This window comes from Phalacrocorax aristotelis, chromosome 5 (assembly GCF_949628215.1).
Source record: "Phalacrocorax aristotelis chromosome 5, bGulAri2.1, whole genome shotgun sequence".
Taxonomy (NCBI): Eukaryota; Metazoa; Chordata; class Aves; order Suliformes; family Phalacrocoracidae; genus Phalacrocorax; species Phalacrocorax aristotelis.
This window is the reverse complement of record NC_134280.1, coordinates 65,803,861-65,828,058: the sequence shown is the minus strand read 5'-3', so window position 1 is coordinate 65,828,058 and position 24,198 is coordinate 65,803,861. Positions and strand designations below refer to the sequence as shown.

General features: G+C 41.9%; 1 protein-coding gene across 3 annotated transcripts in view; it reads left to right on the top strand.

Annotated features, from left to right (window-relative positions):
* Positions 1-18,803, top strand: part of ANO5 (anoctamin 5) — a 63,494-nt gene extending 44,691 nt beyond the window's left edge. For all 3 annotated transcript variants that reach the window (XM_075094967.1, XM_075094966.1, XM_075094965.1), the window contains 10 exons: positions 987-1,138; positions 4,834-4,908; positions 5,594-5,816; positions 8,293-8,462; positions 9,591-9,688; positions 9,956-10,086; positions 11,615-11,820; positions 12,895-13,076; positions 14,207-14,312; positions 15,022-18,803. In XM_075094967.1, coding sequence (XP_074951068.1) covers positions 987-1,138; positions 4,834-4,908; positions 5,594-5,816; positions 8,293-8,462; positions 9,591-9,688; positions 9,956-10,086; positions 11,615-11,820; positions 12,895-13,076; positions 14,207-14,312; positions 15,022-15,243 — 1,565 coding nt within the window. In that variant the 3' untranslated portion in view covers positions 15,244-18,803. The remainder of the gene's footprint in view (positions 1-986; positions 1,139-4,833; positions 4,909-5,593; positions 5,817-8,292; positions 8,463-9,590; positions 9,689-9,955; positions 10,087-11,614; positions 11,821-12,894; positions 13,077-14,206; positions 14,313-15,021) is intronic.
* The last annotated feature ends 5,395 nt before the right edge of the window (positions 18,804-24,198 follow it).

The window sequence follows — 24,198 nt, the reverse complement described above, 5'->3', positions numbered from 1 at the left end:
GTCTCCTGTTTCATACAGTTTCTATGAAATATCATAATTAAATCTTCGATTTGAATATAGATATTTCATTAACACACAAAGATCTCTGTATGCTAATAGAAAATCTGTTTGTATATTTGTCATCGAAGGACCCAGCCACAAATTTTTTTGTAGAGCACTCTCAAAAAAAAATCAAATAAGATGACGTTGTATGGCCATTTTTGAAAACTTCTCTTGGTTTTAAGCACCAGCCTTTGAGTGACATGGATTAGTCATTCAGGAAGTACTAGCAAAAGATTTTAGAACTGCAGAAGATAAGCTTTCCTGGGTTTGTGAAAACCGTAAAGCCTCTCCACTTCAAACATGAACAATCAGATTACCAAAGGTTTACATTTTAAAGTAGTTTTTGGAGGGCTTTTTAAACCTTACATAATACAATAATGTTGTTTATTTTATATATGAAATCAGTTCCCTCGTGCCTTAAAACTTTCTTAAGCCAGCCTCACTCTTAATCATATGAAAACATCAGACATTCGCTGTCTTTAAAACGGCCATGATATCGAGTAATAATCAAAAAGCAACAGAAATCTTTGAACATTCTACTTGAAAACAGTTCTCCTTACTTGTAATAGCTGTTCATGTGTTACGGGTTTATACTCAAGCAACTAGTTGAATTACCATGTTCCTTTGTCAATTCCATGTTGCTATTTGTGTATGAAAAGCAGTTAAACTGTAACTGATTGTGGTCGTCATAACCATGGAAATACCCATGTCCTGTCTTAGCATCCTCCTTGTCAACCAATTCTGGAATTCAGGTAGCTGATAAATTACTTAATCCATAGTATGGTCTTAGTTGAGGACTTTAATAGGTAGTTAACAAAAACAGAAGGGTTACACTGTGAGGATAAATAATAGCAGAATAGAAGCCAATGCAGAAAAGAGTTTAACTTGGTTCATGAACTTCTTAACTTCTCCTTTAATTTTATTTTAACATTTCCAAATTGCAGTTACACTTTTCTTGGAGTTTTGGAAGAGACGGCAAGCTAGACTGAAATATGAGTGGGATTTGGTTGATTTTGAAGAGGAACAGCAACAACTCCAGCTGAGGCCTGAGTACGAGGCAAAATGTACCCAAAAGAAGAAGAATCCTGTAACTCAGGTAATGAGCCTGCTGGGCTGACGTGCACGCAAATTCACTTGTGTGCTGAAAGATGGTCTGATAATGAGTTGTGCCTCAGGAACAAGTCCGTATCTCATGGCTAGGTAGAGATTTGTGTGACACACGTAAGCAGTGCTGCATTTATGTTGGCACAGGGCAGGCCCTCAGCTATTACAGCTCCACAGAGCTGTGTTTATGGTAGCAGTGAGTTTGGCTTAAATATGTAGAATGTGATGCCAAGCATATCCTCACTGAACAGAATAGACTGCATTGAATATCAAAGCAGAGTTCTGGAGTTCCTAGCCCTGCCTTTCAAGGGTGTGTTTTACGCCGGCGCAGGGCCATTGGGGTGAGGCTGTCCTGCTTTCCAGTCTGAAGGTAACAGTAGCAGAGGGCGCTCAGCACTTCAGCCTCCTCTTGCACATGGCGGGCATGCCCCGTCTCTTGGACTGTGGCTCTCTTCCTGCAGCTGTCTTCTGTTATCTAGGCTTTTGACACAGAATAAATGGAACGTGGCAGGGGTTTGCCTCTGGAGTGCACTTAACTTTCATTAATTAGTCTCTGATTTTAATTTTAATACCCTGATTTTAATTTCCACAGGAAACCAATATATTAAAGCAGGAATACAAAGGCAAAGTTCATAGCTTTCACGTGGTTAATACCATCTTTACAGTGTCCTGCATGTTTCAAGGTAGCGGTTTCTGAAATCTTCAAGGCTTTAAAAACACTCTGTGCTGCTGTGGTTTTGTTTCTGATATACAGCCACTTTGGGGAACTCTCTCTAGAGAGATGAAGGTTGCTGAAGCCCTTTGGCTGAAATCTGAGATACAATTAACCACATTGTTTAACTCTGTTAAATGCTCTATGCAAATACCCACTAGATGTTAATTGTCTTCATTTAAATTTAATTTAGGTAGGAATTATTTGACAAATTTGGGGATCAGATGGTTGCATTCCAATAAAAACTCCTGCCACCTGAATTTGACGTATTTTTAAATTGTCCTTCCTCTTCCTAGAATTGCATGTAAATAACTTATTTTCAGTAGCCATAAGTAGACTTAGATAACAGTCTTCAGAAAAGAAACAGCAGCTTAGCCAGAACATGGGAAGCATCATTGTTATATAAAGAGTAGCCCTGTCTTTCAGGGTTTCTCTCCTTAATTATTAGGGAGTATATACACTAATCTTATTTCCCATGAGAGGCAGTTTTTCTGTCTTTCCTTCCCCTTCTGCGCATGCAGCATTAATGCTGTTGTCCTTATACCTGTAACTTGTACTCTGGAGTCACGCAGAGATCTTTGATATCCGTGCACTGTGATTTTAAGTGTAGCTCTGCTGAGATATTGGTTTCGGCATGCTCAGGAAAATGGTTTCAGGTAAATCAGGTTTTGGATAGCTAGTGCAGCTAATTGAAAACAGATGTCTGCCTGTTGCGTGGTAGTTGCTAGTTTGCATCCATTCCTGTGTATGCTCAGGCTCAAAACCTCCGCTTTCTTACATGGCTGCACAGTGACCAAAACCAGCTGAACCGCTGTGCTTCTGCAGTCGGAGGCAAGAGCAAGGGGAAATCTCACAGGCAGTTCGTGCCCCTTGAGTGCTCTGAAGTAACGGGCTGCAGCGGAGGGTAATCGTGTGAGGACAGGGAAGTAATGGGCTGACGGGTAGGCAGCGGTTTTGTACAGCAGGGACCAAAACCTGTAGTCTGGCAAGGTGAATGAGCTGCAGCAGATTACAGCCGAAGATGGCCTGGCTGAGGTGCGTTTGTGTGACTGTCCGGAGGGAGAAGATTGTTCTCTCTCAAAATAATGCAGGTCTCTTAGGTAGGACAGTTTATTTGGACTTTACTTTGGAACCAGAAATTGGACCATAGTTTTCTTATCTCAAGAGTGAGATACTGCACTGTTCTGTGCTTTCTAAGTATGCATTAACAATTACCATAAAAATTCAATGACTGTACAGTCCTTTACTTTATGACACATCAATTTATTTCCTCAGTAGATTTTCAGAAGCTTTTGCGTGGCAGGCTTTAGCTGTGATCCTTATCAATACCCACTTGTAGCAAACCATATAGGCTAGCCACACTGCAGTGTAATTTCCTTTTTTTAGATAATGTGCAATACTGAACGCGTGAAAGGACAGTGATTGCAGAATTAACTTATTTGAAGACTGATAAGATAATATGGATACAGGTCACTGAGTTTCTTGCATCCGGAGGCTGGCTTTGCTTTGCTCAGAAAACTTTCCTCATTATTCCTGGCCATGATTCAAAGTTCTAGGTGCACTGGAACAGGATTTGCCCATCTTGAGGCTTTAATTAACCCCTCATTTGGTCACAATGCTAAACTATTTAGCTAGATCATAGCTAAAATCTGTTTTTGATGATTACAGTAGAATCTTAATTTATATAAATAACAGAACGTTCCATTCAGACCTAGGCTCTGTCATTGCCTGTCATTGATAGGCAACCGTTATCACCTACGTTTTGTTCTAAAGCGGAAGACTTGTGGAACAGCCTAGGATGTGCGAAACGTTTGTTCTTAGTATAGAATATACCTATTATTTATTAATACATAATAGGTATAGAATGTTATGAGCCTATGTAAAGCCACCTGCTGTCTGCACTTGTATCTTACCTTCAGCTGGTTTTTTTAATAGCTCTGTTAATAGAGCCTTTAACTGTAACATCACCAAAGAACGGCTCAGTTGGGGCCATTATATTCAGCGTAATTACACCACCTTACAGCAGCGCGTTCAGCACATTCTGGGCTTTTGTGCAACAGAAAATAAACTCCCTTCAACAGCATTTTACAGGATCGATATCTTCTGTTGTCAAAACAAGCATTTCCTCGTTCAATATACTTACTGATAACATTACTTAATATTGCGCTCGCCTGTTAATTGGTGCTCCTTTGACCGAGAGGAGCGTAAGCATAATATGGTGCCTTGTCCCAAAGATTTATCAAGTTCAGACTTTTTTTTTTTACTAAATCTTCTTCCACTGGCATTAGTTCTTAAATGATGCTTTCTTAATACGTATAATCTGATATTGTAGGAATTAGAATTGGTTGCGAAAAAGAGAACTTTACACGAACATGGAAAGTTGTTCATGTGCTATGTGGGGATACTCTCTTGGGTAAGACCTAGCTGCCTGATGCTGCAGCAGAGATTGGCAACTAATGAATGTAGCCGTTGCTTCCATTAAAAAAAGAATAAAGAAATAAATTGAAGGAGTGGAGAAAAACGCGCTCTGGCTGTGTGGAAAAATGTGGTACGTCCAAGTAGATAACCATTTTAAGAAACTTTGACATGAAGAATTTATTAAAATTCAGTCCAGTTTCGGACTCAGAGCTGTATGACTGCTGACCTAGCCTTACAGTAATTTTTCTGTCCTGTTCAGCTAATGAAGGAGGTGGTCTTTGTCCTTCAGCTACTGATTGATTTTTGCAAAGGTTTAACCATTCTTCCAAGTACTGTCTTTACTTTTAGCATTGTTACGGCCACTTGTGTCCTGATCTTTTTTTCTCACCAGCGCATTCAAAATCGTGTCATACCTGCCCTTTTAGAGAGGGGGCTTCTGAATGGTTTTCCTCGGATGTGGGCACTTTCACACAGCTGATGAGAGCTCTGTGTGCTGCTTGATGTTAGAATAAGATTACGGATTTGTGAACTGTGCTGTGCTTGCTTGACTGTTTCAGGAGATGGAGCCTTATTTGCCTATAACTAGCCAGGCTGTGCGGTTCTGCATCTCAGGAACTACAGTGTTGTTCTGGGTGAGCATCTATTTGAATCATCATTTTAACATATATCAGAGTTGCTGATCATCACTAATCATGCCATTAACCCAAACTGGTTTTAATCATGATATTAACACATGCTTTTATTCTTGTCCTGCAGATATCCTGCTGTCATGCAAAATGTACTTCAATTTAGATTTAAAAAAAAAAACTACCTTGGAGATCTGCCATTAATTAGTAATTTGATTGGACATTTTAGCACAGGGGTAACGTTTTTGCTGGCTTATGTGCTGTTGACAGACGATACTGAATAACTTTGTAGTAAAGGGGAAAAAAAGTATTATTCACTACAATGAAATACCTACATAGTCCTCTGTAGAAATATCTGCAGAGTGAATTTCAGGGCAGCCAATATGATTAACTTGTCCCTTCCATCTCCATTTCTGTCCGTCTGTATCCTTCTGCACTATTTGTTTTTTCAATTGGTATTAGGTTGTCTGCTTCTCTTGCATTAACAAAGGAATTTTGTTGGGTTTAATGTATCTAATATAACGAAGTATTTTGCCTGTGTACTTTGCATTTCAATGCTGCTGAACTCATACCCATAAAGAATAAAATGTACAAACTACAAAGCATGCTGATTTACATCTTACGTCCAAAGCTGTGTGCATATAGCTCTGCTGAGCTGTAAGTGTATTTCAAATCTCTGTCCTTTCCTCAGGTGTCTCTGATTATAGCCAGCATGATAGCTGTGATCGTGTATCGTCTTGCGGTGTACGCTGCCTTTGCCAGCCTGATGGAGAACACTCAAACGTTGCAGCCCATCAGCGGATTACTGACCCCCCAGCTGGCAACTTCGGTCACAGCCTCGTGCCTGAATTTTGTCATCATCATGATACTGAATTTCTTATACGAGAGAATAGCCATCTGGATTACTGATATGGGTAAGCAGTGCACTTGAAGACAGAATTTTCACAGAGTCGCTAAAGGTAGAATGCGTCTAGAGGCGCTCTGTGTAGTTGTTCCCAATTGGGACACAGCGGGAGCGCTAGGACCTTAGTCTGCGGCTTGCAGCAATGACTCAGTTGGATTAATGGCCTTACTGAACACGTTCCCTGCATTTGAATAGTTATCATAAGCTGGTTTCTCTCAGTATCATGTTTGCTTATATTAAAACTAGTCTACAGAGACAATCATAGTTCTGAACATAATTAAAAATTATCGTGTATATCAGAGTCACCAAAGCAAGATCAAACTGTCTCGATTTAGCAGTGTTTCAATTAGAAATCCTAATTAGAAATTAGATATATTTTTACAAATAGATCACAGATTTCACAGCTATCTTTACAAGAAAAAAGACTAAATAATCATGTCTCTTACTTTGGGGGAAAAGGTAGGAGGCTGGGGTATGGGATAGGACAGTATATTTTCCAGGGTTTTCTCTTGGCACCATTTCCCGTAGCCCTGGATTTAGATTGGAGTTGATACCGATTGAAGGCAGCGATTGAGCAGGCTGAGAAGTTGGGCCCAGGATGTGTCCTTGTGGCTGTAGCCCTGGGAAGCGTTACCTGCAGTAGGCTCACTCCAGAGCTGGAGGAGCTGCAGGCAGGCCAGCCCAGAAAGATCTGCTGGTTTTGTAGCAGGTTTTTATGTTTGACTGTCGCTTTCTTGCTGGAAATATCCTTCCCTAGAGCCCTTCTTACATATTTTTCATTGTTTCCCCTAAATGATTTAGATGTAAAAGTCCCTGCGGGTGCTTTATGGAAAGAAGTAATTGCAGAATATTCAACTGGGGGCGGGGGAGCTGAACGTATTAGGTACTTGTGGTTTGTACAGCTGTCAAAAACAGCTGGGTGATCTTTTTTATGAGGTCTTACGAGTAGAATCAAGAATTGAAAGGTGTTTCTTGCAGAAACTTAATGTCATGTTGCATCGGGTTTCTTCTGATTTATCGTGAACCATCTCTTGCCTCAGAGATAGGTATTGCTTATCTCACTTGGCCAAATTAGACCAAAGAAAAACAGAACAAGTAATAAGTAAAATTGCGTCTAGCAAAAAAGAAAAAAAAAAAAACCAACAAACCAGAAAATCGTCATTTTTTAAAACCTTTCTTTCTTGAAGGGCATGAATTACAAGGATGAAGGCTCAGCAGTGTTATTTTGCTGCTTGCAAGTGCAGAGGATTAATTTCTTAAGTGTCGGCACTACCTGTGGTTATCAGTTACAGAGGGAAAATAAACGTTTACTTTTGTGGGTCTGCTGCCCTCCTCTGGCAGCTCTGGCAGCTGCTCTTATCCCAGGTCCAGGGTATGAAATGTTGGCTGCGGCCATCAGGATTGTCTGTTCTAACTCTTCCCACTCTTGAATTACTTAAAAGGTTAGGCCAGAGTTTGTTTTTGGCCGTGCAGGTGTAACCTGCCTCTGGTGCTCTGAATGTGGAGTGTCTGGTGTAAACATTTGAACTGCCCATAAGAGCTGCAGCCTGGGCAGGCGGCCTCATGGAGTACTGCCTTCTCTGGAGTGCACTACAGGCTCCCAATAATGATCTTCTGTCATGCAAACGTATGCCAAGCTTGGAAACGTTAATTTACTCCGATATATAAAATAACTTTGCCATATGGGTGGTGAGTTCAGCACGTCTGCCAGGTCCTGACCAATTCAGAGGGATGTGAATGCTTGTGGTGTATTTTCTTCCCCTTTTGCCTGGCTTGAATTGGTTATATGTCATCATCTAACACTTCACCAATAATGTGCGTAGGGCTTCCTGCTACCTTTAAAAATGTAAATGTGATGGCAGCAGATTTTTAAGCAAAGGCTTGGTGAAGTTCAGTACCACTGAGATGCCTGTATCATTCCCTGATCTTCCCCTGACTACCAGCCTCACCTTCCAGAGGCACAAGGACCCATCCGGTTTCTGCTGATTTCAATAGAAGTTACACACATGGAGCATATTGAAAAAAAACCAATACTGAAGTGTACTTCTCTACCACAAAGAAAAAAAAAAGTCTTTATTGTGTGCGTTGCCAACAGTGACATTTTCATAGTTGAGGAGACCCTGCTAGTTAATGTTTGAGATTCGTATTGGATCTCCTAAAAACAGGGTAAGGTTTCAGGGTGGAAAAGTGCTGGTGAACAGTACAAAGAAGGGGAAATTGAAGCTTATTTATAAAAGTTACAAGAATGAATTTCGCTTGCCTCTCTACTCAGAGCATTGCATTGTAAACAAAGGGTAGGGTGTCAGAGCAGGAATTCCATCTGCTGGACTGTTTGTAGGTGCTTTCCTCTTCCTTTCCCTTTCCCTTTCCCTTTCCCTTTTCTTCCCTTGGAGATGAAAAGGCACTGTGGGTGATGAGTATTTATGGATCTGTATCCTTTCAAAGGGAATAAAGGAAAATAAAATTACTGTTTTCTGGTTTCACAGAGATTCCCAGAACTCATATGGAGTATGAGAACAGGCTCACTATGAAAATGTTTCTGTTCCAGTTTGTCAACTACTATTCATCCTGCTTCTACGTGGCCTTCTTCAAAGGGAAGTTTGTTGGTTACCCAGGTGCCTACACATACATGTTTAATCGCTGGCGGAACGAAGAGGTAGGACTTTTTAATTAAAGCGGACTGAATATTAATGAACTAGTTTAAACTCCTTATCCCTTCTGACCTGTGCAGTCATAAATTGCTAGCTGCAGGTTTGGTCTGGAGCGAGCTGGACCTCAGCTGGCCATCCTGAGGCTGATGGAGGGGCTTCCAAGGACTCTTCCTGCTGTTGCTGGTCGAGGAAGCACCAGCAGTGAAAATCTGTGGCTGTCAGTCACAATGATGAAAAATCAAAAAGCTTTTCTTGGCCCCAGTTCTCCTGAAATACCAGTGGATCTCGCTGTAGGTCTTAACAGTGATCCTCTAGGTTGAAGGAAGTTAATATAAATGGAAATGGTCTCTGGCATTTGGGTGTCTTCATAAGCTTTTTGAAGCAGTACATTTTCAGAGAAGCTGTTTGGCAAGAGACGCAACTGTAAGCTTTCGGTTTCTTCCCCTCATTTCATTGCTAATTATGCTCTTTGTTCAAAGGTGAAATAACAGTGTTTAATGTGAAGCATTGCTTGGAATTCAATAGTGGAGGAAAAACTTGATGCAAAACACAATGAAGCAATGCAGTGCGCTTACTGACGGACTATCTCCTAATACTGGTCTGGCTGCTAAATTCTTAAGAAGGCTTCCATAAAGAGTTGAAACTTAAAAACTAGTGTTTACAGCAAACAGCAGAGACCAGATACCGGCAGGTATTTAAATACCTCTGGTGTAGGGATATGAATAGAAAATGCAGGTGCTTGGCCAGTCAGTGCTGGTCTGGTGCTAAGAGCTGAGTGCCATGGATTCACCTTGCTGGGGCTGTGGGGTGGCTGCTGCGCACGGATCCTGCTGCCCTGCCTTTGTGTACCTGCACGGTGGTCAGCCTGAAGCAGCTCTGAATTACTTCATCTTTAAATGGTTGTAATGTTCTGGCGCGCGTTTTTTCAAGCACAGTGAGCATTGAAAGCCTTTCTGTAGCAGCCGTCCTGAGAGGGTATCTTAGCTGGCAGTCCAGGTCAAAACTGAGTATTGTCCAAACAAGTTTTAAGAATTATTCTCCTCTTCTTTCTTTTATTTATGCAGTAGTAGAATATAGTTTATCTGGGCAATGTCCATTATTTATGTCACTAACCCCTAATTTGTCTCTGCCAGTGCGATCCTGCGGGCTGTTTGATAGAATTGACGACACAGCTCACCATAGTCATGGCTGGCAAACAGATCTGGGGAAATATCCAAGAGGCCATTGTACCGTAAGTTAGCTCTTACACTGAGGTGCTCATGTTATAGACAGAGGAAATTCCTGGAAGGGGTGATAACAAGTATTGCTGTATGAAGAAGCTAAGAAAAATTCTGTAAATTAAGCACAACTTCTGACATGTAGACTCATTTCATAGAGGCTTTTGGCCTCTTTTTGTGAAAGCCACGCTAGTAAAAAGCATGTCACAACGAGAAGCTTGCTTAGAGAAAGGGATGCTTGATCTGGTTCTCTCACTGTTAACTTTTTTCTTCATATACAGCTGGATTTGTAACTGGTGGGGTCGCCGGAAAGCCAGGAATAATCCAGAAAATTTATACAGTCGCTGGGAGCAAGACCATGATCTGCAGACATTTGGAGCCTTAGGCCTGTTCTATGAATATCTAGAAATGGGTAAGTTTAAAAATACACATTTAGAATTGAGGAGAAGGCACCTTGTACTGACACTTTCAAAAAAACAGAGTCTCGATAAATTGTTACGCGTTGATGCCACCACTGCGGTCTGGCAAACAGTAGACGATGAACTACGGGAAATCGTTAAATAGGTCAGCCCAATTAATAAAAAGAAAAAGCTGCCTTTGCATCTCAGACTGCAGGGAATTTCACAGAAACGCTGCAAAGACTGTTTGTTTCCCTCATTTGAATGGGGAACATTATTCTCAGCACAGCCAGCTGTCTCCGTGTCTCTTCTTTCTTGTTCCAAGCATTTTCTCAGCTGATGTCAGGGGAAACTATATGTATGGGGTGAGTGCCAAATATGCTGTAAGGGTGGGTACTGCAGATATGAGATCTGCGAACTGGATCGGGGAGAATCCATTTAGTTTTAGGTTTGCACAGATTAGAGTTTTGATACAGTCCAGCAGACCAGCAGAGGGAGCACGGGGAACAGAACAGGATTTTTTCAAAGGTAACATGAACAGGTCAGCGTATGAAATTACTTTACAAAACCTGAGATACTAAAACTAGAAATGAAAACCAAACTGAATCTGAAAACCACTAAAAGAATATTAGTATCTGTCTATTAGAAGGACAAAATTTGTTGAAAAGTGGTCTCTCGCTCTCCCTAAATCAGAACTGAACCAGTACGTTCTAGCATTGTCCTGGGGCTGCTAAGCTAGTGGGAATTTTGTTGCTCATCTAGGGTGAAGCACTGATCGCTGAAATCATGGAAGAGCTGATGCCTAGTGTATGGGAATTTATTTTTATCCACTGCCTAAACCAGACAAGATGTTCTGTTTCTTGTCTGGAAAACACAGTGGCAGTATTGGCTCTGCACTGGGGGCTGTCACATTCTGTACCCAGAGACATTTCATTTTGGTAATGACTAAAAGGATCACTTGTGTATTTTACTTGCAATTCTTAAACTAATGTTAAGACTCCCCAGTGGAACTGTTACATACAGATTTGGCATTAATATTTTGACTAAACCAATAACAATAGGTGGAGATAAGGTTGTGATAAAAGTAAAAGTATTTCCTCTTTTTCATTTAGGAGAACAGGCTTGCTCTGCACAAACTGCAGGAGAGGAAAACTAGCCCTTTTATTTTACTTTAAATTACTCCTCTCTCCTAATTCAGAAACTTGATGTGTGAGTACATTCCCCTGCAGTTAGGTTCCGTTCATAAGAGCAGAACTGCAGCACCATGAAAGAACTAGTGTCCAGCACTGCTGGCAGCATCGTTTGGCAGGACGCGAATGTCCTGTTCCCTTGGGTGCTGCTGAATGGCAGCCCTAAGAGACTAGAGAAGTCCTGGGGCTGGGGCAGGTTGTCACTTAGCTCAGGCCAGGCCGGGAGATGACTCCTTGTGCAGCCTGGCAGACGTTTGCCACTTGTCTGCGACTGGCAACTTGGATGTTTCGTCATCACCCTGAGGGTATTTCACAGGGGCAGATTTTAGCACTTCTCTTTTCTCCCTCGCAGTCATTCAGTTTGGATTCATTACTCTCTTCGTGGCATCCTTTCCCCTGGCTCCCCTTCTTGCTCTGATGAATAATATCCTGGAGATTCGAGTAGACTCCTGGAAATTAACCACTCAGTACAGGAGACCTGTGGCTGCAAAAGCGCATAGCATAGGAGTTTGGCAAGAGATCCTGAACGGAATGGCCATCTTGTCTGTTGTTACTAACGTAAGTACCTTAGCTGTGCTGTGCTACAGCTTTGATTCATCCAGGGGCTCAGAATTTGCAGACTTAAAAATCAGCTGATGCCTTTTCTCCTTCATCAGCAGTGTCCCCTTTGTCACGTGCTACCCTACGGAGGTAAGGCCAAACCATTTGGGTGGTTCGGCCTGGCCGTACGTTGGTGACATGCAGCTCCCAATCCACACTTCGTTGGACCGTCATTTTTCATTCACTTGTCTGTCTTTTCCAATGTTTTGGAATGGCGTAAGCCAGTCTGAAGCTTAGTCTGCTGAAGCAGAGGGGACTATAGAGGACAGGAGAGGTGGATTAATTCTGTCAGCCGGATGACATTTCTGTCTTGTCGTTATGAGGCCTGTTCTGTGGGAATTCTGCTCATTCAGCTGCTTCTGGGTGTCCCGGGGCGGGGGGGGCAACGGCTCAGAGTACTTTTCATAAACCAGAAACAAAATGCTCTGCTAATATTTCATCTTAAGTAAAACGTAAAGCAGACTGCTGAGCAGAAGAGTTGCCTCTTCTTAACGTAGAAGAGCAAACATCATCAGGTCTGCAAGTGTCTTGGGCAGCAAACCCCCTTGCAGGTATTGCCTAATTAGCAGGGTACCTGTGTATCTGCAGTACCTCGAGTTTCCAGGCAAAATGTGCTGGTAGCTATTGCTTCCTTTTTAAATACAGCTGGAGAAAATGGCTCCCCTTCTTTCACAAAGCAATCACCCACTGGATTTGAGTCCATCCTTTCTCACAAGCATTCTAAACTGCACCTCCTCTTTTACTAAGGAGCGCTGTGATCACAGATAGAAGGCAGTTTGGTGTGAGGGGCTGTGTGGGATTTGGTGCCTCTTGTAAGGACTGTTCACATATTTTGGTCACAGAGTGCTGGCCCTTGCAGCAGAGGCTGCGGTCAGCATCTTTACCAAGGTAAAGTGCCCTAATCATGCTCACCCTTGCTTAAAAGGTCCTGGGTTATGCCACAGAGTCACAGTACCAAAACCCCTTTATGAATCTGCTCACCAGTTTTGTGTGCTACTTCCTTAATTTCTTTTTCCGATTTTTTTTTTCCAGGCTTTTATTGTTGCGTTCACATCAGATATGATTCCTCGTTTAGTTTACTACTATGCTTATTCCGTAAATGACAACTCGCCTATGTCTGGATACATAAACAATAGTTTGTCAGTGTTTCAAATCTCAGATTTTCCTGACAGAACCAAGCCTAAACTGAGTCCAGAAAACTTTGTCATATGCAGGTTGGTGTTGGTGTAATAATAAATATTCTATCGCTTTCTTTAGAGTACAGTATAAAAAGTCAATGCAGATCTAAGTTGTCCGCTAGAAATTAAATAATGTCATTGTCATTGTTCCCAATTGTGAGAAGCAATATTTAAGCTATTAACAAGACAATGCTTGAGATGGTGAGAGATCATGCCAGTGACAAACAAACAAAAAGAACACCTTGTTGTTGTTTAATAGAGTCTCATTGCTAACGTTTTATTGTTTGGTTTTGGTTTTTTACTTAATTAAAGTATCAATTTTTTTGAATGGGGGAGGAGGTTTATGTCCCTAGGATTGCAGTTTTAGCCTATATTTTCAAAAGTTTTTAGGCTGCAGTGCCTAAGTGTGTGAGGAAATGTTATTAAGGGCAGTGTAGATTCCAAAGCTGAAAATGAAATATGGTATTTGAAGTCAATTGTTATTGCGCTAGATGTCACTGAGATCCGGGCCGTCCTGCTTTTATAAAAAAATAAAAAAGTCCTTTCTCGCTAGGAGAAACATTGGAGGTTCTAGAATAATTGAGAAAGAACATCAGAGAAGTCCGTGGTAAAGGAAAAGTATTGATTTGATGAAAAAAAAAAAAAAAGGGAAACAAACCAAACAAAAAAAACCCCGACATTTTAAGAAGCCGCTACATTTGTGTGATGTTTTAGCTTTAAAGCCCCAGGAGTCTTTACCCTACTTACACATGTGAGCATAGAACTCAAGGCTGTCCTTCCATTAAACCCTGCCTCTGTCCAGTCCCTAATCTGTCAACATCTTTCGCATTTATTCCCTACTTGTCCGTTACTGTGTGATCCACTCCCTCACTCTGTCCTCTATTTTTTGATCGGCACCCAGAAAACCAGCAACCTGCGTACAAAATTTCACTTCTCGCACATCCTCGCCCCTGCTCGGGTGCTGTGAGTAAGAGGGCGTTCAAGCAAATGTAAGATAGAAACAAATTGAGAGGCAACCTTTTCCTGCAGAAGGAAGCAGACCATTTAAAACAAGATGAAAAGGTTCCTGAAGCGACAGCTGTGTTTGCCTGTAAGTGTCACTGCGCTTGTAGTCTGTCTCAGGCTGAATGTGACATTTCACCTTCGCCTGTCTTTCTGTCCAACAGGTACAGAGACTATCGATATCCTCCAGATCACGAGCGGAGATACTTACACACTATGCAGTTTTGGCACATTCTTGCTGCAAAACTGGCCTTTATAATTATTATGGAGGTACGTTCCCTGCAAGATTTCCTGCCAAAATCAGTACCTTACGGATTCTCCAGGTAGTTACTAATGTGACAGAAAATAGAATTGCTGGGAGTAGAAAATAGTAGTTTCTTCCGTAAGTAATACCAAATCCTCACGTCCTAAATGATTCCTGTAAGTGGGTCTTTTAACTCCAGGAAGTTGCCCTCAGAGTAAGAACAGTGAAAACAGCTGAGGAGACTGCTAGATTTGATCAAAATAAAACAGCAGAAGAAAAAAATGTCTTTATACAGATGGAAGAGACGTGAACCACAAGGACTAGCACTTTCACTCCTGGTTTCACTAAGGTGTTGTGTGTGAGATGACTGTATTCAAAATCCAGAAAGCATTTGCCAGTGATGTATAGTGGCTAAAAAAATCGGCTAAAAATAGCTAAATCAGTCCTCTGGATAACTGGCATTTCAGTCTTAAGCCACTGTCTTGCAAATTTTGAAGGGAAAATGGAGTTTGGAATTAAGATTTCTGCATAAAAGGAAACGTTTTAATCTTTGGGCACATCACAGATACACGTTAGTTGTTAGGTATTGTTCCAGGACAGCCAAATGAAATGTGTTCTGTTTATGAACAAAAAGAGAAGCGATCTGTTCGGTGTTAGATAACACAGTAGGTGTTTCGTTTGGTAACGAGTTGTTAATTTCTCCTGGCTTCCCTTTTTTTTTTTATTTTTTGGCAGCATGTTGTATTCATCGTCAAATTCTTTGTAGCATGGATGATTCCTGATGTGCCCGCAGACGTGAAAGCCAAAATAAAACGTGAGAAGTATTTAACGCAGAAAATCCTACATGAGTATGAACTTGAAAAACTGAAGGAGAGACTGTGTCAAGGTGATAAACGAGCCACGGAAAAGGAGTTCATCGCCACGGAAGGGAGAGTGGAGTTATCCAGAGCAATGTAGCTGAAAAAAACAACTGCTTGGGATTTAGCTCGTTTTAGCTTTTTTATCTGTGATTTGCTCAGTACGCATCATCCGGAAAGCTATCGGACAGTTTCAGCCCTTTGCTTTCACTCCAAAGATTTTAGACTTTTCTTTAAAAGTCTTACTGAGCATTCTAGGTCTAAGTCCACTTAACTGTATGACTTCAGCACTGTTTTCTATTTACCCATCGCTTTGAATAATAAGCGTCATCTTGTAATCCTAGAATTTGGATTCCCGGTATAGGGAATGTGACCCCCAAAGGGCTCACAGGATATACTGAGGTGATTACCACCGAGCCCTCCCCCTGCTGATAAATGCAAACTTCCAGGCTGTATCCCAGCTGAATGAAAAGGGTATCACAGAGGACTCCTGCTGTGGGAAATGTTGAGGATTATTATTTTTATGACGTGATCATTTAAACAGGAGAACACTCCTGATGCAAGGGTTTGGGGCTTTTTTTTAAATCCGCTATGTCTTACGAAACATTTGTTTGCAGCTTTGAAACTTCTATACAATTTTTAGAAGGAATGGATTTTTAAAGATATATTGGCTTAATTCCACTTGGAGTCATTTAGAGGCACAGAATTCAGTTAATACAGACTGATGAAGGAAAAAAAAACCCATAACTTATTTTTGTAAAGGTATGGTCTGCCAAAGAGTTTGCTCTTTAAATGCAAATGTTGTGGAGTCGTCTAATGACGATGTTTTGTTTTGTTTTTTAAAAGAAATACACAGTTTGGAGAAGTAAGCTAATTTATTTCTCGGTCTCCAAAACTGCCATCGGACGATCACACTTGACTTTAGTTTTGGCCAAAGCGGCCCCTTTGTTTGGGTTCTTTGTTCGGATTCTCTGGGAATGCCAACGAGGGGCTAAAGCTGTGTGGCCGTACTCGGTGCGCACTGTGGAGTACGACTGCACGGCGCAGGGGCCTGGGAGCTGGACCGCCACGCTGATTGATCTAGCTGCATGGTTTGTGCTCGGATTTGTATTCGAAAGATTTTAAGCATGCCAAATTGTCTGTGTTCAGATTGTTGCTGTCCTTACGCATCGGAGCCTGGGGGGGTTGGGGTTGGGGTCTGGTTTTTTTTCTTTTTTCTTTTTAACCTTTAAGAAGGTTCGGGGTTTTTTTCTGTTTTCTCATGGAGCTTTTCTACAAAGTTTCCGAGTTTTTAGATACACAACAACTACTTGTGCAGAGTAGCTACTAGCTGTTTACGAATGTGCCCTCATTTTATAATTTGAAGCAGTTAGTCATCCTCCTGATTTTGCTGTATATTTAAAACATATCAGCACTTCCATGCTTAGTGCCTTGTTTGTTTGCATTTGGGGAAAGATGTGAAGATGATCGCTGTGGGGAGACGCGCATTTCCAAAGCGCGCTTGCAGGCATCGTGATACTGTGAACCTGCGCACATGGCTGTACAGTGTTAGCCAAACCTGCCTTGGCCCGCTTCTGTTCTAGCGCTATCGAACTGCCCGCAGAGAGCAGTTCATGCCTAGACTGCTTAGGTAAAGTAGCACCAGACTGTTGAGTTCTCTCACGCTGAAGTACACTAGCTAGAGAGGTTAGAAATTTTACTATATTTGCACTTTGAAAGTTATACTTCTTGCAAGTATACACAAAAAAAATTCAGATTTGTATTCCGTATCAGCCGAACGATGTACTGTTTACTAGATCCGCAACTTAAGGTTTCCGTATTCTGTTTTAGCAGACGTAGCCTACGTCTTGGAACACTTGGCTAGTAACCTTAACGTTAAAACAGAGTTTTAAATCGATGTCTTGGGTAGAACCATCACTATTAGCGAAAGTTTTAACATTGAAGTGCCTACCTCGAACAAACATCCCATGGTTTGGCTGCCAGTCAAGGAGTTGAAGCAGATGTACATTTCTTGTTACTGTAAGTTATTTAGCTTCGTTCTGTAAGTTTGCTTGATGAATCAAGCACGCTGGCCACTCATGTTCATGATGAACTGACCGTGTTCTTGAATATTCAGATATAGTTGAAGTAATGGGTTTATTGGAGGAATGCATGTATACATAAATTAGCTCTGCTGCTTAATGTGTAAGTCAAAGAGGAGTATCTGTCACCGCAGCCGCGCATGCGACACCAGAATTTACACAACGCAGGCACTTGCTGCTTCTTACACATATACTGTTAACTAAACCGCTCGATTCAGGCTTCATGGTTTTGTTACTGTTAGCAGTGCAAACAGTTGCTTCCAACAGTAAGGTGGTGAGATGCAAAACGGTGTTTCTATGCAAAACATACAATCTGAAGCTGAAAACAGATTTGAAACTTCAGCATTAGGTGCACTATTCCTGCTTCCGGAACATGAGTTTCTTCGGGTCCTGTAATAAAGTGTCCCGATATACTGCACTTGAAAAGATGTCAGCACCAGAGCTGTGCTGTGAACGAATAACGCTGTTTAAAAGCAAGGTGGAGGAAAGCAAGGAAACACCTTAGTTTGGGGTACAGCATTGATAGGCAGAAGCCCCGCCTGCAGACCATGAATTTGAACTGATGTTTTGACCCTACTTCTTGCTTCTTTCAAACATCTTTTGAGATAACTTCCTATTTAATGCTATGCAAACAGATGTTGTGCATACGTTGTATCATACAATAGAAATTAGAAATAATCTGGGATCAGATTATTGAAAAAGAAATATATATATCTTGAAAATATATCATTACACTTCATAGCATTACTACTTCATGTATAGAAACTGTTGAAGAGAGAATGTGTTGTATTACGAGTTAATGTCACATAGCAAAATAAGTTGATAGCACCTCTTCACGTAATAGTTTGCCTTTACTTGTCATCAAGCAGTATTTTGACAGAAGATTGATGGTATGATTGGGATTAGACTGGTTCCCATGCATGGCCGTTTCCTGAAGTGTTCTTGGAAAGTGACAAAAATCAGAAACGTGGACCGGTCAGTCTGGGGATGTGCTCATTCTTACTGTTGGAATGTTTGATTTTGATGCGTTTAATAATGCAAGTATCTAAAAGTGTCCTTTAACCAAAGTGAAGATAGTTCTGTGATGGAACTATGGTAATTTAAGCAACACTAGATTGCTTCATTAGAAATAGAAAGAGAAGATCGGCCTTTCAAGTGTAATGCCATCAGGGAATATTTTTTTTTTTCAATTAAAATTTAATATTTTTACCCTGGAAAGATTTAGTGTGGTAGGTTTTGCAAACGACTGCAAAATAAGAGTGCCAGTCTAAGACACTATACTGTTTTTTCTAGAAGATTTTGTTACTATGCTTTTACTTTTTTAGGTAATACTATCAGTTTGAGACAACAACTGTAAAGGGAAAATAGATGGGCTTCCCTACTGTTCCATGTGTACTGCTTGTTTTGACCTGTACCGCCGTGTAATCTGAGAGGCATTATTGTTTGCTAAGTATGTTGCCGATACATATGATACACTAATGTTGGAATAAACTTTTTTAAACATTGCATTCAGCTAACTTATATATATGTATGTTTACTAAGATCTAAATCTGGCAAATAAAGCAGTGTTTATTTTTAATGTGCCGTCAACTTGTTTTTGAGTATTCCAAGATTCTGGAGAGGAGCTGAAGTATTAGGAGTTATTAGGCATATTAGGCATATTAGGAGTGCCCGGTGAGCCTCATGGAGAAAAGTGCTCGTACGGATTCCTGCAACGCAAGGCCGGGTATCTGGACGCTGTGTATTGTTTTCCTGCAGTTGTAACCTCACCAGTTTCTTACTCGGGTTATTGAAGAAAGCCTCCATCTGCCTGCCATCTTCCACCTGATAATCACATTGTCTGCCTTTTCTCTCGTTGTGCCTTTTCTTAGGAATGAATTACCAGGGAAAACCTGTCCTAAGTTCTGCATATCTTGTAGGCAATGCGCAAGGACCGAGGTGGCAGGAGCGTGTGGTCGCCCATGGGGGAGCGTAGCTTTGCAGATTCCTTACCTTAGAAGACTAAAGTTAAGTGGAAAAGACTCAGCACTTTCATCTTCCTTTAGGTACGGTACGAACGGCGTGTTGACACACATTCACTCTCAGCCAAGCTGCTTTTCCCTCCATTCGCTGGATACAGTTTTGCTTCTTGTGATGCCAGGACCTGAGGTGGCTTCTCAAGTTCTCAGTCACACGCGCGGTTCTCACACGCAGCGCGAGTGGTTCGCATACGTGGACTTAAATAGCTTTGGGCACATAGACTGGAAAATATGGCAGAGCTAAAGCTTCTCCGAGGCACTGGTTAGTCTTATTGTTCATAGGTGGCTCTACATATTTTAATCTTTCTTAAAACTCACTCCTGGCACCAGTGTAGGGCTTTGGATTGAATCACAGGGAAGCTGGATTCAAGCTGATGACGTGCTCTCAAGAGACAGCAGCAGCACGTGTTATCGCTCCTGTTAGACCATGGTGGCAGAACTTGGGGAACCTGCCAGACTTGGGGAGGTCGTCTCATCTCCTTTGCAGTTTTGAAACGATAAAATAAGAGATGCAATAGCAGCGAGCAAATGCAAGAAATGTATGAGATTAATAAAACAATCTTGTCTATAATAAAAGAAGAAAAGACCAAAACAAGCAAGGTGTAACTGTGTCTTATGCTGCTCCCGCTGTGCTGGTTACTGAGGAGGGATGGGTTACTTAGTTAGATATCAAAAGGAAAAATAAAGTGTTAAGGAAGATGGAAGAGAAGGTGGTATTAAAAGGAAAGTGAGAAAGGGGGGAAAAGAGACGAAGGCGCTGTTGCTGCACGGGAAATGGGGGATATTTATGTATTATGAAAGTGTTAGAAATTCTCAGGTGCATTCAGGCTTTGCTTTTGGAGGTTAAACCGTGCTTCCACTGAGGCCTGCGCTACATGGGTAAGGAAGTTTAATGAGGTACAATTTCCTCCAAACCCAATTATACTTTCTAAGAAAGAGCAATGTGATAACTTGTGAGACATTCGCAAATCCTGGGTCATTCCTGCCTGTCTTAATGCCTTCATTCATCTTGTAGGTGAGATGAATAAATGAAGAGGTGCACAAAAATTTCAGTGGTTGTACGTTTTGCATGGGAAAAATAGGTAAGGCATCTCCCTTGCTCGGTGTCTTCGTCTACCCAGATTAAAGGGACTTTCTAAACATAAGTCCTTGTTTATTCAGTGCAAAAAATGGTAGGAAGCACTGAAATAGGTGTTTTGAATGTGTGCATCTCAAAGTGGGGTAGAATACCAGGAATAGAAAAACACATAACCTATTCACTAGTAGATCAGTGGAAAAGAACAACAGGATTTGGACGGAACTATATCCCAACATCTGAAGCCTGCATGGTTCAGGTCTGTTTCAGCTGTGTGGGCTCTGCAACAACGCAAATCCTGTCTAACGTTCCTCAAAATGTTCAGAATTAAAAGAAAACTTGTGTTTCTGAAAATAACGTCTTAACCACGGCTCAGTGCAACTGTACCAAGGGCAGCTTCTGCAGTCTGCGAGCACGGCTGGTAACTGCAAGGAGGCTGGGAGCAGCACACGGCTGACAGAGGCAGGGGCTGGAGTCGGGGTTCCTAACGCCTGGTGCGGCAGAGAGGTGGTACCAAGAGAGGGCAAAGGCACCCCTGCAAAGGACTTATTTAGCATGAAAATCTGTCCTTCCCTGAACAGATGGAAAGAAGTAAAGGGAAAAAATGATCGTTACCATATGAATGACAACAAAATAATTTCCAGAATATTTCAATTGCTTTGTAACCTCATTAAGCCACATCTACTGTTTCTTGTCTGCCTTCCTGCATGCTGGGGTGGGTGGGCACAACAGCTCTGCGGCATAGTCTTGGCATCCTTAAAAAGGGATAGCTAAATTAAATCTTGTTCTGGTTTAAAATAATCAGTTGTCTCTACCCAACACTTACATCATTCAGAAGCAGCTCAGGAAGTTGTTTTTTTTTAATGTAAACATGTGTACCGAGAAATCTGCCGGGAGATGAGTAGGATGTGAAATTCAGCAGCCATCTCAATTTTTGGAAGGTGCATATGCACATTCCCCTGCAATAATTAGTGACTATGCTTCGTCACTCAGAAATGAGTCAGTCTAAAACATTTAGTAAGGGTAGGATTCTTTTTACTTCTTTTTTCAACTCTTCAACAAACCAGTGCTCTTAGCTAGTCAGAACCACGTTTGTATCTGAATTACAGGCTGCCCTAGCTTCCTCCTTGGGTGTTGTAAGCGTCCAACGCTAGTCAGCGTTTCAGTTTTGGTACTGAAGGATGTCGGGGACATCGTAACTGCTTCTGTAGTCAAGAGGCATTAACTAAATGAACCTTTTTGTTATGTTGTCCCTTCCATACCACGGAAAGGTTGAAATGCTTGACGTCGCCTGTGTATCTGAGCCATACTGTCCTCGGCAATGAAAAGCCATGGTGGAAAAGTTCTGTATCTGGTATCCCCAATTCGACGCATCTCCCGTGCTGAAGGCTTTTACTAATTTGTCTCGACTAGTACTTGGCTCAATCACTAGGAAGCCGATGTTCAAGCAGTGGGTGCTGCGTGCTCACTGCCTCTTTTACTACATTTTCAAAAAAGAATAAAAATACTCCAGACAGAAGGTTTTAGCAGGAAAAACTGATCAGAAAGCAACGTTCCCTGCCGTGTCACCACCTCATCGCAACAGACAGTTTTGCTATCGGGTTCTCCTGAATAAACATTTCTGTTGACATTAGCCCATTAGTAGAGCATCAGCAAGCAGTAAGGCTACAGTTAAGCCTGTTTTCTGCTTGTGGCACCTACATTATTCTTCGGATAAAACCCTGGCTCCGACTATACTGGTGGAAATCGTACTATTATTTTCAGATGTGGCCAAGACTGCAACATTTCTCTAACAAAGATCCAGGTAAAAAAAAGAAACGAGCTGAAATAGGTGGGCCAAGAGATTTCCTTACAGCTCACCGTATAATGGCAGTCCTCTAATTTTAAGACGTCAAGATTTCACGCTGCTTTAAGAAAGCTGCTAGTGCATTGCCATCAGGAAGGAGTCCCTGCTTTCCCTTTTCACATGGGATTTCCTTCATGTCATGACAGCTTTTTGGCTTCCTCAGAAGCAGTGCAGGAGACAACGTGGCAGTAGTACCGCACACTGCATCCTGGGTGCCAGGTCACACTTCCACTCATCTGCTAACAGAGGCCTCCTTGCATGGGTTCCAGCTCCTCAGCGAGACGTGAGACTCCTGTGCCTCCCGAGCACCCTCCCAAGATGCTGCAGAGTGTGAAGGGGCACGTGCCAGGCAATAGGGTTGCGCTGGGGAGGATATGCGTGTTCACCCCACATCGCACGAACATCGCAAGAACTATTCCTTGTACCTCGGCCAAGAACCCGGAGCATCCCGAGTTAAGGATGTTTCCTGCCGCTTCGGCTCCGCTGAAGCTGGTGTGTGTAGGTTCAGACCAGAGAAACAATGAGAGCGGATCCTGTGGGGTGTGTCAGGGGTGTTTCCTTGGGAAAAGACAAACCTTCCAGCCCTCTACTTAACTGGTTTTTTTTTTTTCAAAAAAATGGGACAGTCTGGTATATCACCATAAAGGGATGTGTTTTTGTTTGTTTTTTTTTTTTCACAAAGATTTCCAAGTAGAAAAATCTCATGTTTTGAGTGAGGGAACAACAAGATCCTGTGTGGTTTATGCTAAGCATTAAGTGGCTCAATGCTTTTTCATTATATTTTTGTTGCTGTGCACTTAAGTGAAAACAGCGACCGATTCTGTGGCTACAACCAGCCTGTCACGATGACGCACGTTTTAATTAGCGGATGCCGCAATATGCAGAGTCACCACGTACCAATGAGCAACCTGCAACTTTTTCATCAAATGAAAGTATTCTCTCTGGGCTTGGTAACAAGATGATGAGCTAGTTAATGGGGTCACTACTGCGATTAGAGCTGAAGGAGGTGCCATGCATAGAGGAAATCAATGCAGGAAGAAACCTGCTTTGTACTTTTACTGTAAGTTCAAAGCACTAGGGTTACCTGCTGAACATGTGGAGGGAACTGAATTCAGGAAGGAACTATGAAGTCCTTGATATAATGACTTTATCTTCAAAAGGGGGAGGGTGAATAAATGGAAGTGTAAAGGCTCATGAACTGGAGAAGATAGAAAAAGCTGAGGCAGCAGACGAGCTTGAAGCCAGACCATGTAGGGAAACTGCTATGGAGAGTTGTTAATATTCAGATGTGTAGAAAAAAACCTTTAAATGTAAATGCTAGTCTGTCAGCAAGCCTCCCCTGCCTAGGAGAGAGGGGCCAGTTTTATTAGCAGTTAATACAGAAACTGAAACGGGGCATCCAAGCGATTGATTCTGCAGGGAAGGGAAAAGCAGACTTTCCTCTGCTTTTGCACCTGGAAGAAATTAAATGCAAAGAAAGCATTTGGAGCATTTGCTTCACTTTTGCTAGGATAAACTCTGCTTCAAATGTCTACCCAGAGTAACCAGACACCTCCCTGTACACAGCGCAGCCTCCCCGTCTCCTGCGCACACACCACCCCTCATCAGTGTTTTACTCGTGCATCTGTCATCGCAGGGACTGACTCATTCCTGGGCACAAAGACACAGGAGCAAGTGCCTTTCCCAAAGAGCTCAGGAGGTCTGGTGAGGATGGGGCAAAAGCTGAGGAAGGTAACTTCAGGTTCCTTTGTGAAAAGAACAGTTACAAATTCCTACAAGGCTACCTTGGTGCGTTTCTTCATTATGCCAGAAATGCCAATTATTTGGCGCATGTCTGCCACGCAAAAGCACAGAATTCTTGGTCATTCTAAACTTCATAGTTAAACCTCTATCCTGCAAAAGGTTTCATATTATTTAGCATAAGAAAAAGCAAGTGATATGGGATCATTTTCTTCAAAGAACCTGTTCCTTATCCCTTTTTAAAGTGCACTGGAACAGCAGCTGGGCCTGGCGGTGTTTTGATAAGGCCAAGGCC